Source organism: Haematobia irritans, chromosome 4 (genome assembly GCF_050003625.1).
Source record: "Haematobia irritans isolate KBUSLIRL chromosome 4, ASM5000362v1, whole genome shotgun sequence".
NCBI lineage: Eukaryota > Metazoa > Arthropoda > Insecta > Diptera > Muscidae > Haematobia > Haematobia irritans.
In genome coordinates this window covers 18145178-18164729 of record NC_134400.1, presented here as the reverse complement: position 1 = coordinate 18164729, position 19552 = coordinate 18145178, and the positions used below count along the sequence as shown (strand labels likewise).

The 19552-nt window shown below is 24.3% G+C and overlaps 1 protein-coding gene across 2 annotated transcripts; it reads right to left on the bottom strand.

The window, feature by feature from the left end:
* Positions 1–5518: 5518 nt before the first annotated feature.
* Positions 5519–18083, bottom strand: Hsc70-1 (Heat shock protein 70 cognate 1). Of its 2 annotated transcripts, XM_075303529.1 has the most exons (3): positions 17584–18083; positions 17272–17476; positions 5519–7436 (listed from the first exon to the last, which is right to left on the bottom strand). In XM_075303529.1, the coding sequence occupies exons 2-3, from the start codon at positions 17474–17476 to the stop codon at positions 5713–5715; spliced, it is 1929 nt and encodes a 642-aa protein (XP_075159644.1). In that variant the 5' UTR covers positions 17584–18083; the 3' UTR covers positions 5519–5712. The 2 variants fall into 2 exon arrangements, with proteins under 2 accessions (XP_075159644.1, XP_075159645.1); XM_075303530.1 differs by lacking the exon at positions 17584–18083 and having other exon boundaries at positions 17272–17517.
* Positions 18084–19552: the final 1469 nt, after the last annotated feature.

Sequence of the window (19552 nt, the reverse complement as noted above, 5' to 3'; positions counted from 1 at the left end):
ATAGCAATTTTTTTCAAAATTTTATTTTTATAGCAAATTTTCTCAAAATTTTATTTCTATAGCAATTTTTTTCAAAATTTTATTTCTATAGAAAATTTTATTTCTTAACAAATTTTGTCAAAATATTATTTTTATAAAAAATGTTGTCAATATTTTATTTCTATAGAAAATTTTGTCAACATTTTATTTCTATAGAAAATGTTTGCAAAATTTTATTGCTATAGAAATTTTTCTCAAACTTTTATTTCTATAGAAAATTTTTGCAAAATTTTATTGCTATAGAAATTTTTCTCAAAATTTTATTTCTATAGAAAATTTTCTCAAAATTTTATTTCTATAGAAAATTTTGTTAAAATGTTGTTTCTATAGAAATTGTTTTTAAAATTTTATTTCTTTAGCAATTTTTTTTCAAAATTTTATTTCTATAGACAATTTTTGCAAAATTTTATTGCTATAGAATTTTTTCTCAAAATGTTATTTCTATAGAAAATTTTATTTCTATAACAAATTTTGTCAAAATATTATTTTTATAAAAAATTTTGTCAATATTTTATTTCTATAGAAAATTTGGTCAACATTTTATTTCTATAGAAAATTTTTGCAAAATTTTATTGCTATAGAAAATTTTCTCAAAATTTTATTTCTATAGAAAATTTTCTCAAAATTTTATTTCTATAGAAAATTTTGTTAAAATGTTGTTTCTATAGAAATTTTTTTTTAAATTTTATTTCTATAGAAAATTTTGTTAAAATGTTGTTTCTATAGAAAATTTTTTTAAAACTTTATTTCCATAGCAAATTTTTTCAAAATTTTATTTATATAGAAAATTTTGATTTTCTTTTTTTTTATAGAAAAATTTAGTCAACATTTTATTTCTATAGAAAATTTTCTCAAAATTTTATTTCTAATTTTCTCAACTCAAAAGAACATAACACTATTTTTTCCAATTGCAATAAATTAGCTGCAACTGACAATTTTCTATAATTTAAGTTACAAAACACATTTTTACTACGTAACAACCGTACAGATCAAAACTCTATTCAATAGCTATGGAATTTAAACAAAACAAAAATAATAACATATTTTAATTTTTTTCTGTTATATATTATAAATAAATTAGTAAGACTAACATTTTCTGGCAACATCATATATGTGTTATAGATGTTTTTAGTTTAACTATAAGTTTAGTTCGTATAGGATGATTCTATTGAATACAAATAATAGTATAAAATAACACTAAAAACCCTATATATAATTTGAAATAATTGGTCATTAAAATAGTTGTCCGTCAGTTAAAAAAAATCTACATTATTAGACCTGTTTTCTTTTAGTTCTCAAAAAAAACGTAAACTCACCACGTAAGGAAATGTACGTTTATTTTAGAAATTTTTAAATTTTCATAATTGCAATATAATATAAATAAATTTATATATAATTATATAATTTTTGTCAAATTGAATACAAAAAAATATTAAAGCTTATATATAAATAAAATAATGACCAAATTTTCTATAGAAATAAATTTTTGACGAAATTTTATGTAGAAATAAAGTTTTGATGAAATTTTCTATAGAAATAGAATTTTGTCACAAATTTTCTATAGAAATAAAATTTTGTCAAAATTTTCTATAGAAATAAAATTTTGAAAAAAATATTCTATAGAAATAAAATTTTGTCAAAAATTTTCTATAGAAATAAAATTCTGACATTTTCTATAGAAATAAAATTTTGACAACATTTTCTATAGAAATGAAATTTTCACAAAATTTTCTGTAGAAATAAAATTTTTACCAAATTTTCTATAGAAAATAATTTTGATTGAATTTTATGTAGAAAAAAAGTTCTTACCAAATTTTCTATAGAAATAAAATTTTTTCACAAATTTTCTATAGAAATAAAGTTTTGTCAAAATTTTCTATAGAAATAAAATTTTAAAATTTTCAATAGAAATCAAGTATTGAAAAAAAAATTCTATAGACATAAAATTTTGACAAAATTTTCTATAAAAATTAAATTTTGCAAAAATTTTCTAAAGAAATAAAATTTTAACAAAATTTCCTATACAAATAAGATTTTGGGAAAATTTTCTATAGAAATAAAATTTTGACAAAATTCTCTATAGAAATAAAATTTTGACAAAATTTTCTATAGAAATAAAATTTTGGCAAAATTTTCTATAGAAATAAAATTTTGACACAATTTTCTATAGAAATAAAATTTTGACAAAATTTTCTATAGAAATAAAATTATGACGAAATTTTCTTCAGAAATAAAATAACAAAATAGAAATAAAATTTAGCAAAAATTTTCTATACAATTTTGTAAAAATTTTCTATAGAAATAAAATTTTGTCAAAAATTTTCTATAGAAATAAATTTTTTTATAAAAAATTTGCCAAATGAGAATTGTTTGCTGGTAGTTTGTTGGTAAAATTTTCTCCAAATTTTGGTAGATTATTTTTGGCTCAAGTGGCAACCCTGGTCGCTAACCGTTAACACTTGCCCTCTCTCCATAATAAATAAATCTATGTATGATCGCTTACTGACTGTCGCTATGTATGTGTTCGCCCCTATTAGAAAAGAGAATAATGAATCACACAAGGTGTGCTACAAAATTAATTTCTTCGAATCATCCTATCTATCATCTTAGGATTATTTACTATATGGTATCTGGGTATTCGTTGCTTTTATCATTACTACTACTATAAGCCTATGTTGTTTCTAAATATATGATAAATTAATTTATGATTATTTATGCAAATAAATATTGAATTACACATATAGTTTCCAAGACTAGAAAACTATTAAATAAAATCATTTAAATTTGAGAAGCAACTGTTATCCCAATATAAAACTAAAACTAAATATGATATATACATTCATACATATATATGACAAAAAAAAACAATTTTTAGTGCGAGTACATATCTATATATGAATAATTCTAAATTTTTGTTCAATCTAAGAAAATATTTTTTAGAATTTTATTTCTATGTCATAGATACAGAAAAATAAATAGTTTATATACTACCTGTTAATTACGATTGTTATTATTGTCCTTATTACCAAAATATTGTGAATTTATTGTAATTCAATTTATTTTTTGTTTTTGTGTAATATACTAGAATATGATTAAACAATAATTCAAATATAAAAATAAATAAAATTGAAATTGAAATCAGCCGATGCGAAATAAACCTTACAAACCAAAAACATGAAGAACAAATTAAAAGAAATAAAAGAATTACAAAGAAAAATGTTGAAATAGTTTAAAATAAAGAAATATACATGAAAACTTACAAATTGAGTTTAATTGAAATGGGTTTGGAAAAAAATGACCAGGAAATAAAATTTTGTCACAATTTTCTATAGAAATAAAATTTTGATAAACTTTTCTATAGAAATAAAATTTTGACAAAATTTTCTATAGAAATAAAATTTTGACAAAATTTTCTATAGAAATGAAATTGTGACAAAATTTTCTATAGAAATAAAATTGTGACAAAATTTTCTATAGAAATAAAATTTTGACAAAATGTTCTATAGAAATAAAATTTTGACAAAATTTTCTATAGAAATACAATTTTGACAAAATTTTCTATAGAAATAAAATTTTGACAAAATTTTCTATTGAAATAAAATTTTGACAAAATTTTCTATAGAAATAAAATTTGGACACAAATATATATTAAAAAAAATTTGTATAGAAATAAAAATTTGACAAAATTTTGTATAGAAATAAAATTTTGACAAAATTTTGTAAGAAATAAAATTTTGTCAAAAATTTTCTATAGAAACAACATGTTGACAAAATTTTCTATAAAAATCAAATTTTGACAAGATTTTTTTATATAGAAATAAAATTTTGACAAAATATTTCTATAGAAATCAAAATTTTGCAAAAATTTTCTATAGAAATAAAATTTTGTCAAAAATTTTCTATAGAAATAAAGTTTTGACAAAATTTTCTATAGAAATCAAATGTTGACAAGAGTTTCAATAGAAATAAATTTTTTACAAAATTTTCTATAGAAATAAAATGTTGTCAAAAATTTTCTATGGAAATAAAATTTGTCAAAAATTTCCCATAGAAATAAAATTTTGACAAAATTTTCTATAAAACAAAATTTTGAAAAAAATTTTCTATAGAAATAAAATTTTGACAAAATATTTCTATAGAAATCAAAATTTTGCAAAAATTTTCGATAGAAATAAAATTTTGCAAACATTTTCTATAGAAATAAAATTTTGTCAAAAATTTTCTATAGAAACAAAATTTTGACTAAATTTTCTATAGAAATCAAATTTTGACAAGAGTTTCTATAGAAATAAAATTTTGACAAAATTTTCTATAGAAATAAAATGTTGTCAAAATTTTTCTATGGAAATAAAATTTGTCAAAAATTTTCTATAGAAATAAAATTTTGACTAAATTTTCTATAAAACAAAATTTTGACAAAAGTTTTGTATAGAAATAAAATTGTAACAAAATATTTCTATAGAAATCAAAATTTTGCAAAAATTTTCTATAGAAATACAATTTTGTCAAAAATTTTCTATAGAAATAAAATTTTGACAAAATTTTGTATAGAAATCAAATTTTGATAAGTTTCTATAGAAATAAAATTTTAACTAAATTTTCTATAGAGATAAAATGTTGTCAAAAATTTTCTATTGAAATAAAATTTGTCAAAAATTTTCTATAGAAATAAAATTTTGAAAAAAATTTATAAAAACAAAATATTGGAAAAATTTGTCTATAGAAATAAAATTTTGACAAAATATTTCTATAGAAATCAAAATTTTGCAAAAAATTTCTATAGAAATAAAATTTTGTCAAAAATTTTTAATTGAAACAAAATTTTCTATAGAAATAAAATTTTGTCAAAAATTTTCTATACACTCAAAAAAAAGTGAACTCTCTATTTCACTAAAGCCATATTAACTTTATATTAGTTCATAGAATCATTATGTTTGGAAAAAGTTTATTTTAGTCAAATAATTTTTTGCGTATGTTAGTTAAATGAACTAAAAAACGGGAAAAAGTTATACACAAATAAAGCATAAAGATTTCCTAATTTCGTATTTCTTACAAAATAGTTCATTATTTCTTTAAATTTGTAAATTTTACCAAAAATGTGTCCATCATGAACTTCGTATGTCACTAAAGACATTCTTGCAATTTTGAACTCCAAGATTTCTCTTAAAACTATAAAATTTTCTTTAACTACTGAAAAAATTTAGTTATGTCTAATAAATTTTCTTGAATTTGTCGAAAAATATTTACTTATTTTCGCCATATCGGAGTGATGCCAGCGCTTGTAATACCGTTTAGTTAAAATTTTCTAAAAAAGTTCCAAATTTTCTAAAATTAATCGAAAGTTATCTTTCCTGGTGGGTTCACTGTTTTTTCAGTGTAGCAATAAAATTTTGTCAAAAATTTTCTATAGAAATAAAATTTTGTCAAAAATTTTCTATAGAAATAATATTTTGATAAAATAAAGCATAAAAACACCATGTTTACCAATTTAATAAAAACGTAATTTAATTTCGAATTTTCCATACAAATTAAAATTTTCAAAAATCAAAACAAAAAAGTAATTTCAATAAAAATTAAAAATTATACCAAAAATAACCAATTTAACGATTTAAGATGTTGATGATTATAACAGCAATCGATTAGACCGTACCGCTATCTTCATCTCTCTATAGTTTAATCCACTTCCTCAATGGTGGGTCCTGCTGATGAGCCTGCAGAGGTGGGGCCACCTGCTCCAGGCATACCTCCTGGTGGAGGTGCAGCTCCCTGATATAGACGTGTTATAATGGGATTACATATCCTTTCCAATTCCTTTTGCCTGTGCTCATATTCATCCTTTTCAGCCATTTGATTACCATCCAACCATGAAATTGTCTCATTGCATTTTTGCATAATCATTTGGCGATCCGAGTCCGAAACCTTTGAGCGGATATTTTCATCATCCAATGTGGCCTTCATTTGGAAGCAATATGATTCGAGGGCATTTTTCGCATTAACCCTTTCACGTTGCTTCTCATCCTCATGACGATAGGCTTCGGCATCGTTGACCATACGCTCGATATCCTCTTTGCTCAAACGACCCTTATCATTGGTTATGGTAATTTTATTCTCCTTATTGGTGGACTTTTCCAAGGCGCTGACATTAAGGATACCATTTGCATCGATATCGAAAGTCACTTCGATTTGGGGAACTCCCCTGGGCGCTGGAGGTATACCACTGAGTTCAAATTTACCCAAAATATTATTATCCTTGGTCATGGCCCGTTCACCTTCAAAGACCTGAATTAAGACACCTGGCTGGTTATCCGAGTAGGTGGTAAATACCTGGGTCTGTTTAGTGGGTATGGTGGTGTTGCGTTTAATCAATACAGTCATTACACCACCTGCCGTCTCTATGCCCAAAGATAAGGGAGTAACATCGAGCAGTAAAAGATCTTGGACAGCTTCTGACTTATCACCATGTAAAATGGCAGCTTGAACAGCAGCACCATAGGCTACAGCCTCATCGGGATTAATGGACTTATTCAGATCTTTACCATTGAAGAAATCTTGCAAAAGTTTTTGCACTTTGGGTATGCGAGTGGAGCCGCCCACCAAAACAATGTCATGGATCTGTCCCTTATCCATTTTGGCATCACGCAAAGCCTTGGCCACAGGATCCATGGTTCCCCTAAATAAATCACCATTCAATTCCTCGAAACGGGCCCGGGTAATGGATGTATAAAAATCAATTCCATCCAATAAAGAATCTATCTCAATACTGGCTTGCGAGGAAGCTGACAGTGTGCGCTTGGCCCTTTCGCAAGCGGTACGCAAACGTCTCAAAGCTCTTTTGTTGGTGGAAAGGTCCTTCTTATGCTTACGTTGAAATTCCTGGACGAAGTGATTGACCATACGATTATCAAAATCTTCGCCACCCAAATGGGTATCACCAGCAGTGGACTTCACTTCAAAAATACCATCCTCAATGGTAAGAATGGAAACATCAAAGGTACCACCGCCCAAATCGAAAATCAAAACATTTCGCTCCGAAGTGCCTTTCTTGTCCAAGCCATAGGCTATGGCTGCAGCAGTGGGCTCATTGATGATACGCAAAACGTTGAGGCCAGCAATGGCCCCAGCATCTTTAGTGGCTTGTCTCTGGGAATCATTGAAATATGCTGGCACAGTGACTACAGCATCGGTGACAGTACGGCCCAAATATGCCTCGGCGGTCTCTTTCATTTTTGTCAAGACCATCGATGAGACCTCTTCGGGGAAGAAACATTTCTTTTCGCCCTTGTATTCGACACGAATTTTGGGCTTACCATTGTCACTAACAACTTCGAAAGGCCAATGTTTCATATCACTTTGAACGGTGGCATCATCGAACTTGCGTCCAATTAAGCGTTTAGCATCTGAAAGAAAAAGAAAAACAAACACAAATCAAAAAGGGAATACAATAAAATTTGGACAAAATTTTCTAGAAATAAAATTTTGACAAAATTTTCTATAGAAATAAAATTTTGATAAAATTTTCCGTAGAAATAAAACTTTGTCAAAAATTTAATACAGAAACAACATTTTGTCAAAAATTTTCTATAGAAATAACATTTCGACAAATTTTTCTATAGAAATAAAATTTTGTCAAAAAATTTCTGTGGAAATAAAATTTTGACAAAATTTTCTAGAAATAGAATTTTGACAAAATTTTCTATAGCAATTAATATTTTGGCAAAATTTGTTATAGAAATAAAATTTTCTATAGAAATAAATTTTGACAACTTTTACTATAGAAATATAATTTTGAAAGTTTTTTTTTTATAGAAATAAAATTTTGACAAAAATTTTCTATAGAAATAAAATTTTGACAACTTTTAACATACTATAGAAATATAATTTTAACAAAATTTTCTATAGAAATAAAATTTGCACAAAATTTGCTATACAAATAAAATTTTGATAAAATTTTCTATAGAAATAAAATTTTGATAAAATTTTCTATAAAAATAAAATTTAGACAAAATTTTCTATAGAAATAAAATTTTGACAAAATTTTCTATAGAAATAAAATTTGGACAAAATTTTCTATAGAAATAAAATTTTGATCAAATTCTCTATAGAAATAAAATTTGGACAAAATTTTTTATAGAAATAAAATTTTGATAAAATTTTCTATAGAAATAAAATTATGACAACTTTTACTATAGAAATATAATTTTTACAAAAGTTTCTATAGAAATAAAAGTTTGACAAAATTTTCTATAGAAATCAAATGTTGACAAAATTTTCTATAGAAATAAAATTTTGTCAAAAATTTTTTGTAGAAATAAAATTTTGACAAAATTTTCTAGAAATAAAATTTTGACAACATTTTCTATAGCAAATAAAATTTTGACAACATTTTTTATCGAAATAAAATTTTCACAAAATTTTCTATAGCAAATAAAATTTTGACAACATTTTTTATAGAAATAAAATTTTCACAAAATTTTCTATAGAAATAAAATTTTGATAAAATTTTCCGTAGAAATAAATTTTGAAAACAATTTCTATAGCAAATAAAACTTTGACAAAATTTTTTATAGAAATAAAATTTTCTATAGAAATAAAATTTTGATAAAATTTTCTATAGAAATAAATTTTGACAACTTTTACAATAGACATATAATTTTGACAATTTTTTGTTTTTATAGAAATAAAATTCTGACAAAAAATTTCTATAGAAAAATTTTTTAACAACTTTTACTATAGAAATATAATTTTAACAAATTTTTCTACAGAAATAAAATTTGGCCAAATTTTCTATAGAAATAAAATTTTGATAAAATTTTCAATAGAAATAAAATTTTGACCAAAAATTCTATAGAAATAAAATTTTGAAAAAATTGTCTATAGAAATAAAATTTTGACAAAATTTTCTATAGAAATGCAATTTTGACAAAATTTGTTATAGAAATAAAATTTTCTATAGAAATAAATAAAAAGTTGTCAACTTTTACTACAGAAATATAATTTTGAAAAATATTTCTTTTTATAGAAATAAAATTTTGACAAAAATTTTCTATAGAAATAAAATTTTGACAACTTTTAACATACTATAGAAATATAATTTGAACAACATTTTTTATAGAAATAAAATTTGGACAAAATTTGCTATAGAAATAAAATTTTCACAAAATTTTCTATAGAAATAAAATTTTGATAAAATTATCTATAGAAATAAAATTTTGACAACTTTTACTATAGATATATAATTTTGACAAAAGTTTCTATAGAAATAAAATTTTCTATAGAAATAAATTTTGACAACTTTTACTTTATTTTTTATTTTTTTTTTTTATAGAGATAAAATTTTTACAAAAATTTTCTATAGAAATAAAATTTTGACAACTTTTACTATAGAAATAAAAATTTGGCAAAATTTTCTAGAAATAAAATTTTGACAAAATTTTCTAGAAATAAAATGTTGACAAAATTTTCTATAGAAATATAATTTTGACAAAAATTTTCTATAGAAAAAAAAAATTTAACAACTTTTACTATAGAAATATAATTTTGACAAAATTTTCTACAGAAATAAAATTTGGACAAAATTTTCTATAGAAATAAAATTTTGATAACATTTTCTATTGAAATTAAATTTTGACAACTTTTACTATATAAATAAAATTTTGATAAAATTTTCAATAGAAATAAAATTTTGACAAAATTTCCTAGAAATAAAATTTTGACAAAATTGTCTATAGAAATAAAATGTTGACAAAATTTTCTAAAGAAATAAAATTTTGACAAAATTTTCTAGAAATAAAATTTCGACAAAATTTTCTAGAAATAAAATTTTGACAAAATTTTCTATAGAAATATAATTTTGACAAAAATTTTCTATAGAAAAAAAATTTAACAACTTTTACTATAGAAATATAATTTTGACAAAATTTTCTACAGAAATAAAATGTGGACAAAATTTTCTATAGAAATAAAATTTTGATAACATTTTCTATTGAAATTAAATTTTGACAACTTTTACTATAGAAATAAAATTTTGATAAAATTTTCAATAGAAATAAAATTTTGACAAAATTTTCTATAGAAATAAAATTTTGACAAAATTGTCTATAGAAATAAAATGTTGACAAAATTTTCTAAGAAATAAAATGTTGACAAAATTTTCTAAAGAAATAAAATTTTGACAAAATTTTCTAGAAATAAAATTTTGACAAAATTTTTTAATGAAATAAAATTTTGACAAAATTTTCTATAAAAATCAAATTTTGATAAAAATTTCTATAGAAATACAATTTTGACAAAATTTTCTATAGAAATACAATTTTGACAAAAATTTATTTGGACCCCACGAGCGAGCATCGGTTGTTACAACGGTTGCCAATCGAATTTGTTTTTTGTTTGTTTTTGTTCTCCAATCCCGAAATATAAAAGGCAGCCCTCGTATACGACACCTTGCTCTGATTCATTATAAAAAACATGTCCTTTATCATTGAGCTACCAATGCAACAAGGTAACAACCATGGCCTCCATTGAGATTAAGCGCAAACATTGATAGGATTGGCAACACTATGTAATTTCCCACCAAGTCGTTTGATATTAAGTAGAGGTGTGTGCGTGATACGAAGTTCTGGTGACATGAGTGATTCACGTGAGTCGTGAACAAAATCTAAAGCAACTCTTGCGAATGGGACTAGAATAAATTTCTCGTGCGTGAGAAATAAAATCAATACGTGAATGTGCGTGAATAAAATTTCTGCAAAATCACGCTCACGAAAAAATCAAGATTTAATTCATACGCGTATGTTAACTGAAATTAGTTCAGCTCTCGAACTATATTCTATTTTTGATTTCCGTTTGGAAAATGTCATGAGTCTCGTGAATTTGTCGTGAATCACGTTAATTCTCGTGAATCGTGTTTGAGCGTGGGTCTTTGAAAGTAGTGAATGTGAGTGAGCGTGCGTGAATAAACATTTTGCTTCGTGAATGTGAATGAAATTTCACTTACGCGCACACCTTTAATATTAAGCGCAAACATTGCTAGGATTGGCAACACCATGCCAATACCCCCCAAGCCGTTAGGTTCGATTTTAATTTGGCAACACGTGGAAAGTGAACGAATATGATTTCCTCAAAACTGTTTCAAGAGCCATAATTAAATCGTACTCACAATTGCTTTATATCCCTATAGGATGTTATTTTGAATAAATTTTACTAGTATTTATTATATATTAAACAAATGTTTATATATTTTTGTATAGTTTAATAATTATTTCTTCATTGGGATACATACAACAATGACAAGCTTAAGTATAAGACAAACAAAAATTTTAGGATTGATTTCTGTGTTGGAAGGTAGATAGGGCATACATTTACAAAAAAGGTAAACTGGCAGATTCACAAACTAAGTCAGAGGTCAACGACTTTGTTAAAAGACTGAAATTAAATAAGAAATCACAAAAAAAAAACAACAAAAGTCGGAATTAGTTCCTGTTTACAATTTGGAAGAAACTAAAAAATATTTATTGGGGGGTTGAAATAAGGATATTAAAACATAAGGTGGGACTAACTACTACATGCATTGTTATAACATATATACAGTGGAACCTCTAAAAAATCGATACTCATGGTCACCTAAATTTTATCCACATTTAGGAGTGATTAAGTTTTGATTTAATAATATAGCAAAGATCTCACGCAAAATATCTACATTGGAGAGGTATCCTATTTTGAGAGGTTTCACTGTAAATATATATTTTTTTAAAACTCTATATCCCAAAGCAAATTAGTCACAATTACAATCAGGAAAGCTTTGCTAAGTTTTTAAATTTCTTTTAAATTAATTTAATTTTGTTTTTATTTTTTTTAATTTTAATATAAAAAATTATTTTGTTAAAATATTGCATTAACATTTCTAATAAAATTAAAATTATTAAAGAAAGAATTTTCTAATAATATTAAATTTAAAAAATATATTTATTTAAAAAAAAAACTAAATATTTTTTTTTATTTTATTTTATTATTTATTTTTTAAATTGAATTTTCATTTTATTTACTTAGTTTTAAGATCACCCTAATTTATTTATCCATCCTAATAAACGGACACATGTTCCTCGAGAACCGGCACGTCATTAACTTGTAATTTTTATTAGCTTATCTGTGCCAAAAAACAAAAAACTTGAGTGTTTCGATTATCAGTGGCAAAAACATTTTCTCGCATTAAGTTCTCGAAAGAAAAATAACACAACACGAGCCCCCAAATCCCCACCGCCATTCTTACCAAAAAAAAAAAAAAACAACCTCCTTTCAAGCGGTTTTCGTTTTTCAATCTATTTGTATGATTTTCTATCTAGAAATATATAAACAAAAATTTCATTCATATCCGAATAGCGTACATCTTTTTTTTTTTTTGTTTATATTTTCATTTGTAAAACATTTGCATAGATTTTCAGTGTCATAAATTTCATTAGCTGATGTTTGGCTAAAACCTTGAAATCGTGGAGATGTCATAGTACATTGTAATATATGCTATAGCTAATATTGCATTCATAAATTGGCACATCGTTTACAATTTGTCTCTGTCAAACTATGTAAATGTTGTTAATAATAAATTAATGAGTATGGATAGATTCAGCGTTAGTATATATTCATCAATAATTGCTCAAAATTTTTCTATAGAAATAAATTTTTGACAAAATTTTCTATAAAAATAAAATTTTGACAAAATTTTCTATAGAAATAAAATTCTCTATAGAAATAAAATTTTGACATTATTTTATAGTAGAAATAAAATATTGACAAAATTTTCTATAGAAATAAAATGTTGACAAAATTTTTTATAGAAATAAAATTTTGGCAAAATTTTCTATGGAAATCCAATTATTTGACATTTGCATTGGCAGATAAACCAATAAACCACTGCCGATAAAGTTTTTGGGATTGAATCCATGACCCTTTGGACCATAACTTAATATACATAGACAAGAAATTGAAAAATATCTTTGATGAGAATTTGTTGTATGGAATCCATTAACAACGCCATCTTTGGACCGTATTTGCTATTTGTCATATTTCTCAATTCTCTCAACTCAATTCAATTCATATCGCTTAGATTAATGTATTGAAATCAATCATCATACGCACCCCAGTATTGATTTCATTTTAGCACTTTAAAAAACAATCATACGCTCCCTCATACCTTGAAATAAATTTATTATCAAGTATACGCTCTACAGCACTAATATTGTTCTGAGATTTTGTTTTCAGTTAACAGTATCAATCTCTCCCCATCCTATCTTCCGCATCCCACTCTAATGTAGGTATTTTGATACAGGTGCATATATATAGTGTATGTTTTTGTACAAAATAAAATATTTTGTCGAATGTTTTTAAATCTTCTAAGGCTAACAAAGATTTACTCATCATCATAGTTCACCAATATTATGCGAATGGATGGATGATGATAATGATGGCGGACATAATTACGATGATGTGCCACACATTGATATTGCTGGCAAACGCTACCATAGAGCTGACGACTTTAATGGTTAGCTGGTTAGTGATAGTGCTCATGTACTCAATGAGAAGAAAGCAACAAAAAAAAAAAACGAAAATACAAAATATACAGTTCAGTGTCTATGCTTGAATAAAATTTGAGGACATATAGTAGCAAATAAGAAAAAATAAAAAACAATTTTTTCTTATATAAAAACAAAATTAAATTAAACATTAACAAACAATTTATAGTGTATAAAGATAAATTGGATTATAGATGTAAGTAAACGAAAATTGAAATGCAAAGAATTTTTTGTCTTCGAAACGAAATTTTAAGGTCCTCTTTGATGTTTAGGAAAACCACAAAGAAATCTTGGGAAACTATGGTCACGGTTGCCACAGTTGGTAGAATTCTACCAAAAATGGTAGATTAGTGTTTGGTAGATTGCTAGAATTCCTGATATTTTGGTAGATTTTGCAAAATATTCCTCTCCAAATAAGGGGTACTTTAGAAATTTTCCATAGAAATAAAAAAATTTGAAAAAATTTTCTATGGAAATGAAAATTTTTCTATAAAACTAAAATTTTGAAAAAAATTTCTATATAAATAATATTTTGACAAATTTTTCTATAAAAATAAAATTTTGACAAATTTTTCTATAAAAATAAAAATTTGACAAATATTTCTATAAAAATAAAATTTTTAAAAAATTTTCTATATAAATGAAATTTTGACAAATTTTTCTAAAAAAATAAAATTTTGACAAATTTTTCTAAAAAAATCAAATTTTGACAAATATTTCTAAAAAAATCAAATTTTGACAAAATTGTCTTTAGAAATAAAATTTTGACAAAATTATCTATGGCAATAAAATTGTTAACAGAGCTTCTATTAAAATAAAATTTTGACAAAATTTTCTATAAAAATAAAATGTTGCCAAAATATTTATAGAAATAAAATTTTGACCAAATTGCTTATGGAAATAAAAGTGTTACAAAATTTTTTATGGAAATAAAATTGTGACAAAATTTTTAATGGAAATAAAATTTTGACAAAGTTTTCTATGGAAATAAAATTTTCACAAAATTTTCTACAAAAATAAAATTTTGACTAAATTTCCGATAGAAGTAAAATTTTCTACAGAAATATAATTTCGACAAAATATTCTATTAAAATAAAATGGTGACAATTTTTTCTATAAAAATAAAAATTTGACAACATTGTCTATAGAAATAAAATGTTGGCAAAATTATTTATGAAAATTTGACAATTTTTTCTATAAAACTAAAATTTCAAAAAATTTTCTATATAAATAAAATTTTGACAAATTTTTCTATAAAAATAAAATTTGACAAATTTTTCTATAAAAATAAAATTTTGAAAAAAATTTCTATATAAAAAAAATTTTGACAAATTTTTCTATAAAAATAAAATTTTGACAAATATTTCTAAAAAAATCAAATTTTGACCAAATTGTCTTTAGAAATAAAATGTTGACAAAATTTTCTACAGAAATAAAATTTTGACAAAATTTTCTATGGCAATAAAATTGTTAACAAAGCTTCTATTAAAATAAAATGTTGACAAAATTTTCTATAAAAATAAAATGTTGACTAAATTTCCTATAGAAATAAAATGTTGATAAAATATTTATAGAAATAAAATTTTGACCAAATTGTTTATGGAAATAAAATTGTGACAAAATTTTTAATGGAAATAAAATTGTGACAAAGTTTTCTATGGAAATAAAATTTTCTACAAAAATAAAATTTTGACTAAATTTCCGATAGAAGTAAAATATTCTACAGAAATACAATTTCGACAAAATATTCTATCAAAATAAAATTTTGACAAATTTTTCTATAAAAATAAAATTTTGACAACATTGTCTATAGAAATAAAATTTTGACAAAATTATTTATTGAAATAAAATTTTAGCAAAATTATCTGTAGAAATAAAATTTGACAAAATTTTTTATAAAAATAAAATTTTGACAAAATTTTTTATAGAAATAAAATATTGACAAAATTTTCTATAGAAATAAAATTGTGACAAAGTTTTCTATGGAAATAAAATTTTCTATAGAAATAAACTTTTGTCAAAATTTTCTGTGGAAATTAAATTATGACAAACTATAGAAGTAAAATTTAAAAAAAAAAAATTTCTACAGAAGTAAAATTTTAACAAAATTTTCTATAGAAGTAAAATTTTCTACAGAAAAACAATTTTGACAAAATTATCTATGGAAGTAAAATTGTGACAAAGTTTTCTATGGAAGATAAATTTGGACAAAATTTTCTATGTAAATAAAATTTTCACAAAATTTTCTGTGGAAATTAAATTTTGACAAACTATAGAGTAAAATTTTAACAAAATTTTCTATAGAAGTAAAATTTTAACAAAATTTTCTATAGAAGTAAAATTTTGACAAAATTTTCTATAGAAGTAAAATTTTGACAAATTTTTCTATAAAAATAAAATTTTGACAAATTTTTCTATAAAAATAAAATTTTGACAAATTTTTCTATAAAATAAAATTTTGACAAATTTTTCTATAAAAATAAAATTTTGACAAATTTTTCTATAAAAATAAAATTTTGACAAATATTTCTAAAAAATCAAATTTTGACAAAATTGTCTTTAGAAATAAAATTTTGACAAAATTTTCTGCAGAAATAAAATTTTGACAAAATTTTCTATGGCAATAAAATTGTTAACAAAGCTTCTATTGAAATAAAATGTTGTCAAAATTTTCCATAAAAATAAAATGTTGACTAAATTTCCTATAGAAATAAAATGTTGACAAAATATTTATAGAAATAAAATTTTGACCAAATTGTTTATGGAAATAAAATTGTGACAAAATTTTTAATGGAAATAAAATTGTGACAAAGTTTTCTATGGAAATAAAATTTTCACAAAATTTTCTACAAAAATAAAATTTTGACTAAATTTCCGATAGAAGTAAAATTTTCTACAGAAATACAATTTCGACAAAATATTCTATTAAAATAAAATTTTGACAAATTTTTCTATAAAAATAAAAATTTGACAACATTGTCTACAGAAATAAAATTTTAACAAAATTATCTGTAGAAATAAAATTTTAACAAAATTATCTGTAGAAATAGAATTTTAACAAAATTATCTGTAGAAATAAAATTTTAACAAAATTATCTGTAGAAATAAATTTTAACAAAATTTTCTATAGAAGTAAAATTTTGACAAAATTTTCTATAGAAGTAAAATTTTCTACAGAAATACAATTTTGACAAAAATTATCTATGGAAATAAAATTGTGACAAAGTTTTCTATGGAAGATAAATTTTGACAAAATTTTCTATGTAAATAAAATTTTCACAAAATTTTCTATGGAAATAAAATTTTCACAAAATTTTCTATGGAAATAAAATTTGACAAAAAAAATTTCAAGCTTGAGATCGAACGATCGAATAAAATCAAAATTTCTAACAAAAAATTTTTCCATAGAAATAAAATTTTGACCAAATTTGCTATAATAATAAAATTTTAACAAAATATTTGTTTTTGTTTGGTAGATTTTTGGTCATTTTTTTGTTCAAATGTTGGTACATTATTTTTGACTCTAGTGGCAACGTGACTATGGTTCCTATAATAGCTATAAATTTAGGTTTATTTAATATTTGTTTAAAATTTGGTTTCGAAATAAATGAGATAAAAAAGGCAATATTTTTGCTAAGAAGAAATGGATTAAAATAATTCTTATACTTACCAAAAATGGTGTTATTTGGATTCATGGCAACTTGATTTTTAGCAGCATCGCCTATCAAACGCTCTGTATCGGTGAAGGCCACATATGAGGGGGTAACACGATTGCCTTGATCATTGGCAATGATTTCAACTTTGCCATGCTGAAAGACACCGACACATGAATATGTCGTACCCAAATCGATACCAACGGCTGGGACCTTGGCCATCTTTGTGTTTTTTTTAGGATTTTCAAAATCACAATATAAAAAGAAAATTGCAATGTATAACCCTAAATTATATAATGGCCTTGAAAATGTGGTTAAATTTCACTTACCTTTAGTTTAGAGAAGAGATTTCCACAAGTTCAACTGGCGAAATTTGTAGTAACGCCTTAGATCTTGTTTGGCCTCCCCTTAGAATGTAAACCTATATAGATATAGGGAGATTATCAAAAATAATAGGACAAAGGCCAAAATTCGTAGGAATTCGATGGTTTTTTCCCTTTGCAGCTCCACAGCTAATGAGAATGATGATTACTGCTGCAAAGCCAACAAGATGATTTTTGCAAACTTTTTGCTCGAGCTTGATTTGAGGAATTTATAGAAATTCCTTTTGATTCTTTTGCCTGTGTAGCAGACAATTTTATCACTAACGAATTTTCGAATTTTATTTCTAGGTGTTTTTAGTTTTCCTCGTTTTATTTTTAGTTTTGTTTTACAAATTCTTGATAAATTTTTGAAGAAAAAAAATCCGATTATCTTTCACTAAGTGATGGTTTTCCGTTTACGTTCCGTCAGTGATCGCTGCTAAATGTCGTTTGTTTGGCTTTGTGAGGTTTTCAGTTAATGCACTTTCTTTGGATGTTGTTAGAGAGTGTTCTAGACATATGTCTCCTTTCACTCTCACCAAATCCATTTTACAGCATTTAAAGAGAAGAATTCTCAATTCACCATTTATCTTTTTCACTATCCATCGCACTCTCACTTCCGCCTAATGCCATCCATATTGGTTAGCCAGCCACCTTAAACAATTCTTTAGTTTGTTTTTATTCTAAATTTTAATACAACAAAAACAAAACGCCAACATGTGCAAATAAGTGAAAGTTTAATTAATTTTATCATGTGAACTTTCAATTTTCAATTATTTATGGCTTGACAAAATCAAACAAATGATCAAGTACCAGTCCGGTAGACCAACTTATAAATAAAAAACGGCGTGTGTGTGTGTAAACATAACTAAAGGTGAGTACTATGTTCGGTTTTCGATTTGAAAATCACTTTATTTTCGCGATTACTTTTCCTGAAATAATCAAAATTATAAATGAAAACAAACATATTCCCATATTGTCTTGCCGAAATTTAGAGGAACAAGAAACTGCGCATTAATTGAGTTAATTTTTCTACTTTATATTGAAATATTTTAATAAAGTAACCGCGAAATTTTCAATTTGAAAAGTGAACATAGTATTTACATTAAAGCGGAAGGCGATCATCCTTTTAAGTGTGTTTCTTAGGGGAAGCAGCAGGTATGTGATAGAATTCCTCGCCGACTATTGAATGTCTCTAAATTAAATGTAAAAAAACAACGATTAGCCAGTCGGTAAATGAACAAATAGGCGGCAGTCCTTGGCTTATCGTCATATTAGCTGCTGTCAGTGGACAAACTTTTCGGAAACCCAAAAAGATTGTCGGAAATCCACGTCACCTAGTATAGGATAGAGGTGTGCACGTGACACGAAATTGTCGTGACTCACGAAAATTTTCGTGATTCGTGCGTGAGTCGTGAGTCACGCTCTTGATAACAGCGTGAGTGTGCGTGAGCGTGATTAACAAACCAAAATGTCGTGCGTGAGCGTGAGTCACGAAAATAATATCTTCGTGAGTGTGCGTGAGTAATGAATTACACTCACGAAAATATTCCTGCTCACCAACATAAAACGCTTAAGAGTTAAATTCAATTACAATTTTAGTGACACCTGAGATGTTAAGAGTTTAATAACACTCTCGATTTTAATAATGCTCATGTTTTCAGACACTTCGGTAAGGTAAATTAATCATAAAATTATTCGTGAGTCACGATATTTTTCGTGAGTCACGATATTTTTCGTGAGTCACGGTATTTTGCGTCAGTCACGACGTTTTCGTGCGTGAGTACAAATTTTCTTTTCGTGAGTGTGCGTGAGCGTGAGTCCTACCAAAAAATATCGTGCGTGAGTGTGCGTGAGTATGATTTTTCAGTCGTGAGTGTGCGTGAGCGTGAGTAAACTATTACTCACGTGCACACCTCTAGTATAGGATGCCTAA

What these genes read in the sequence shown, in the direction of transcription:
- Hsc70-1 (XM_075303529.1), bottom strand. Translation starts at nt 17,476, where the DNA reads ATGGCCAAGGTCCCAGCCGTTGGTATCGATTTGGGTACGACATATTCA. An exon ending in TCCAAATAACACCATTTTTG is followed by an intron (nt 7,437 to 17,271) that starts GTAAGTATAAGA and finishes TTTTTCTTTCAG; the next exon opens with ATGCTAAACGCTTAATTGGA.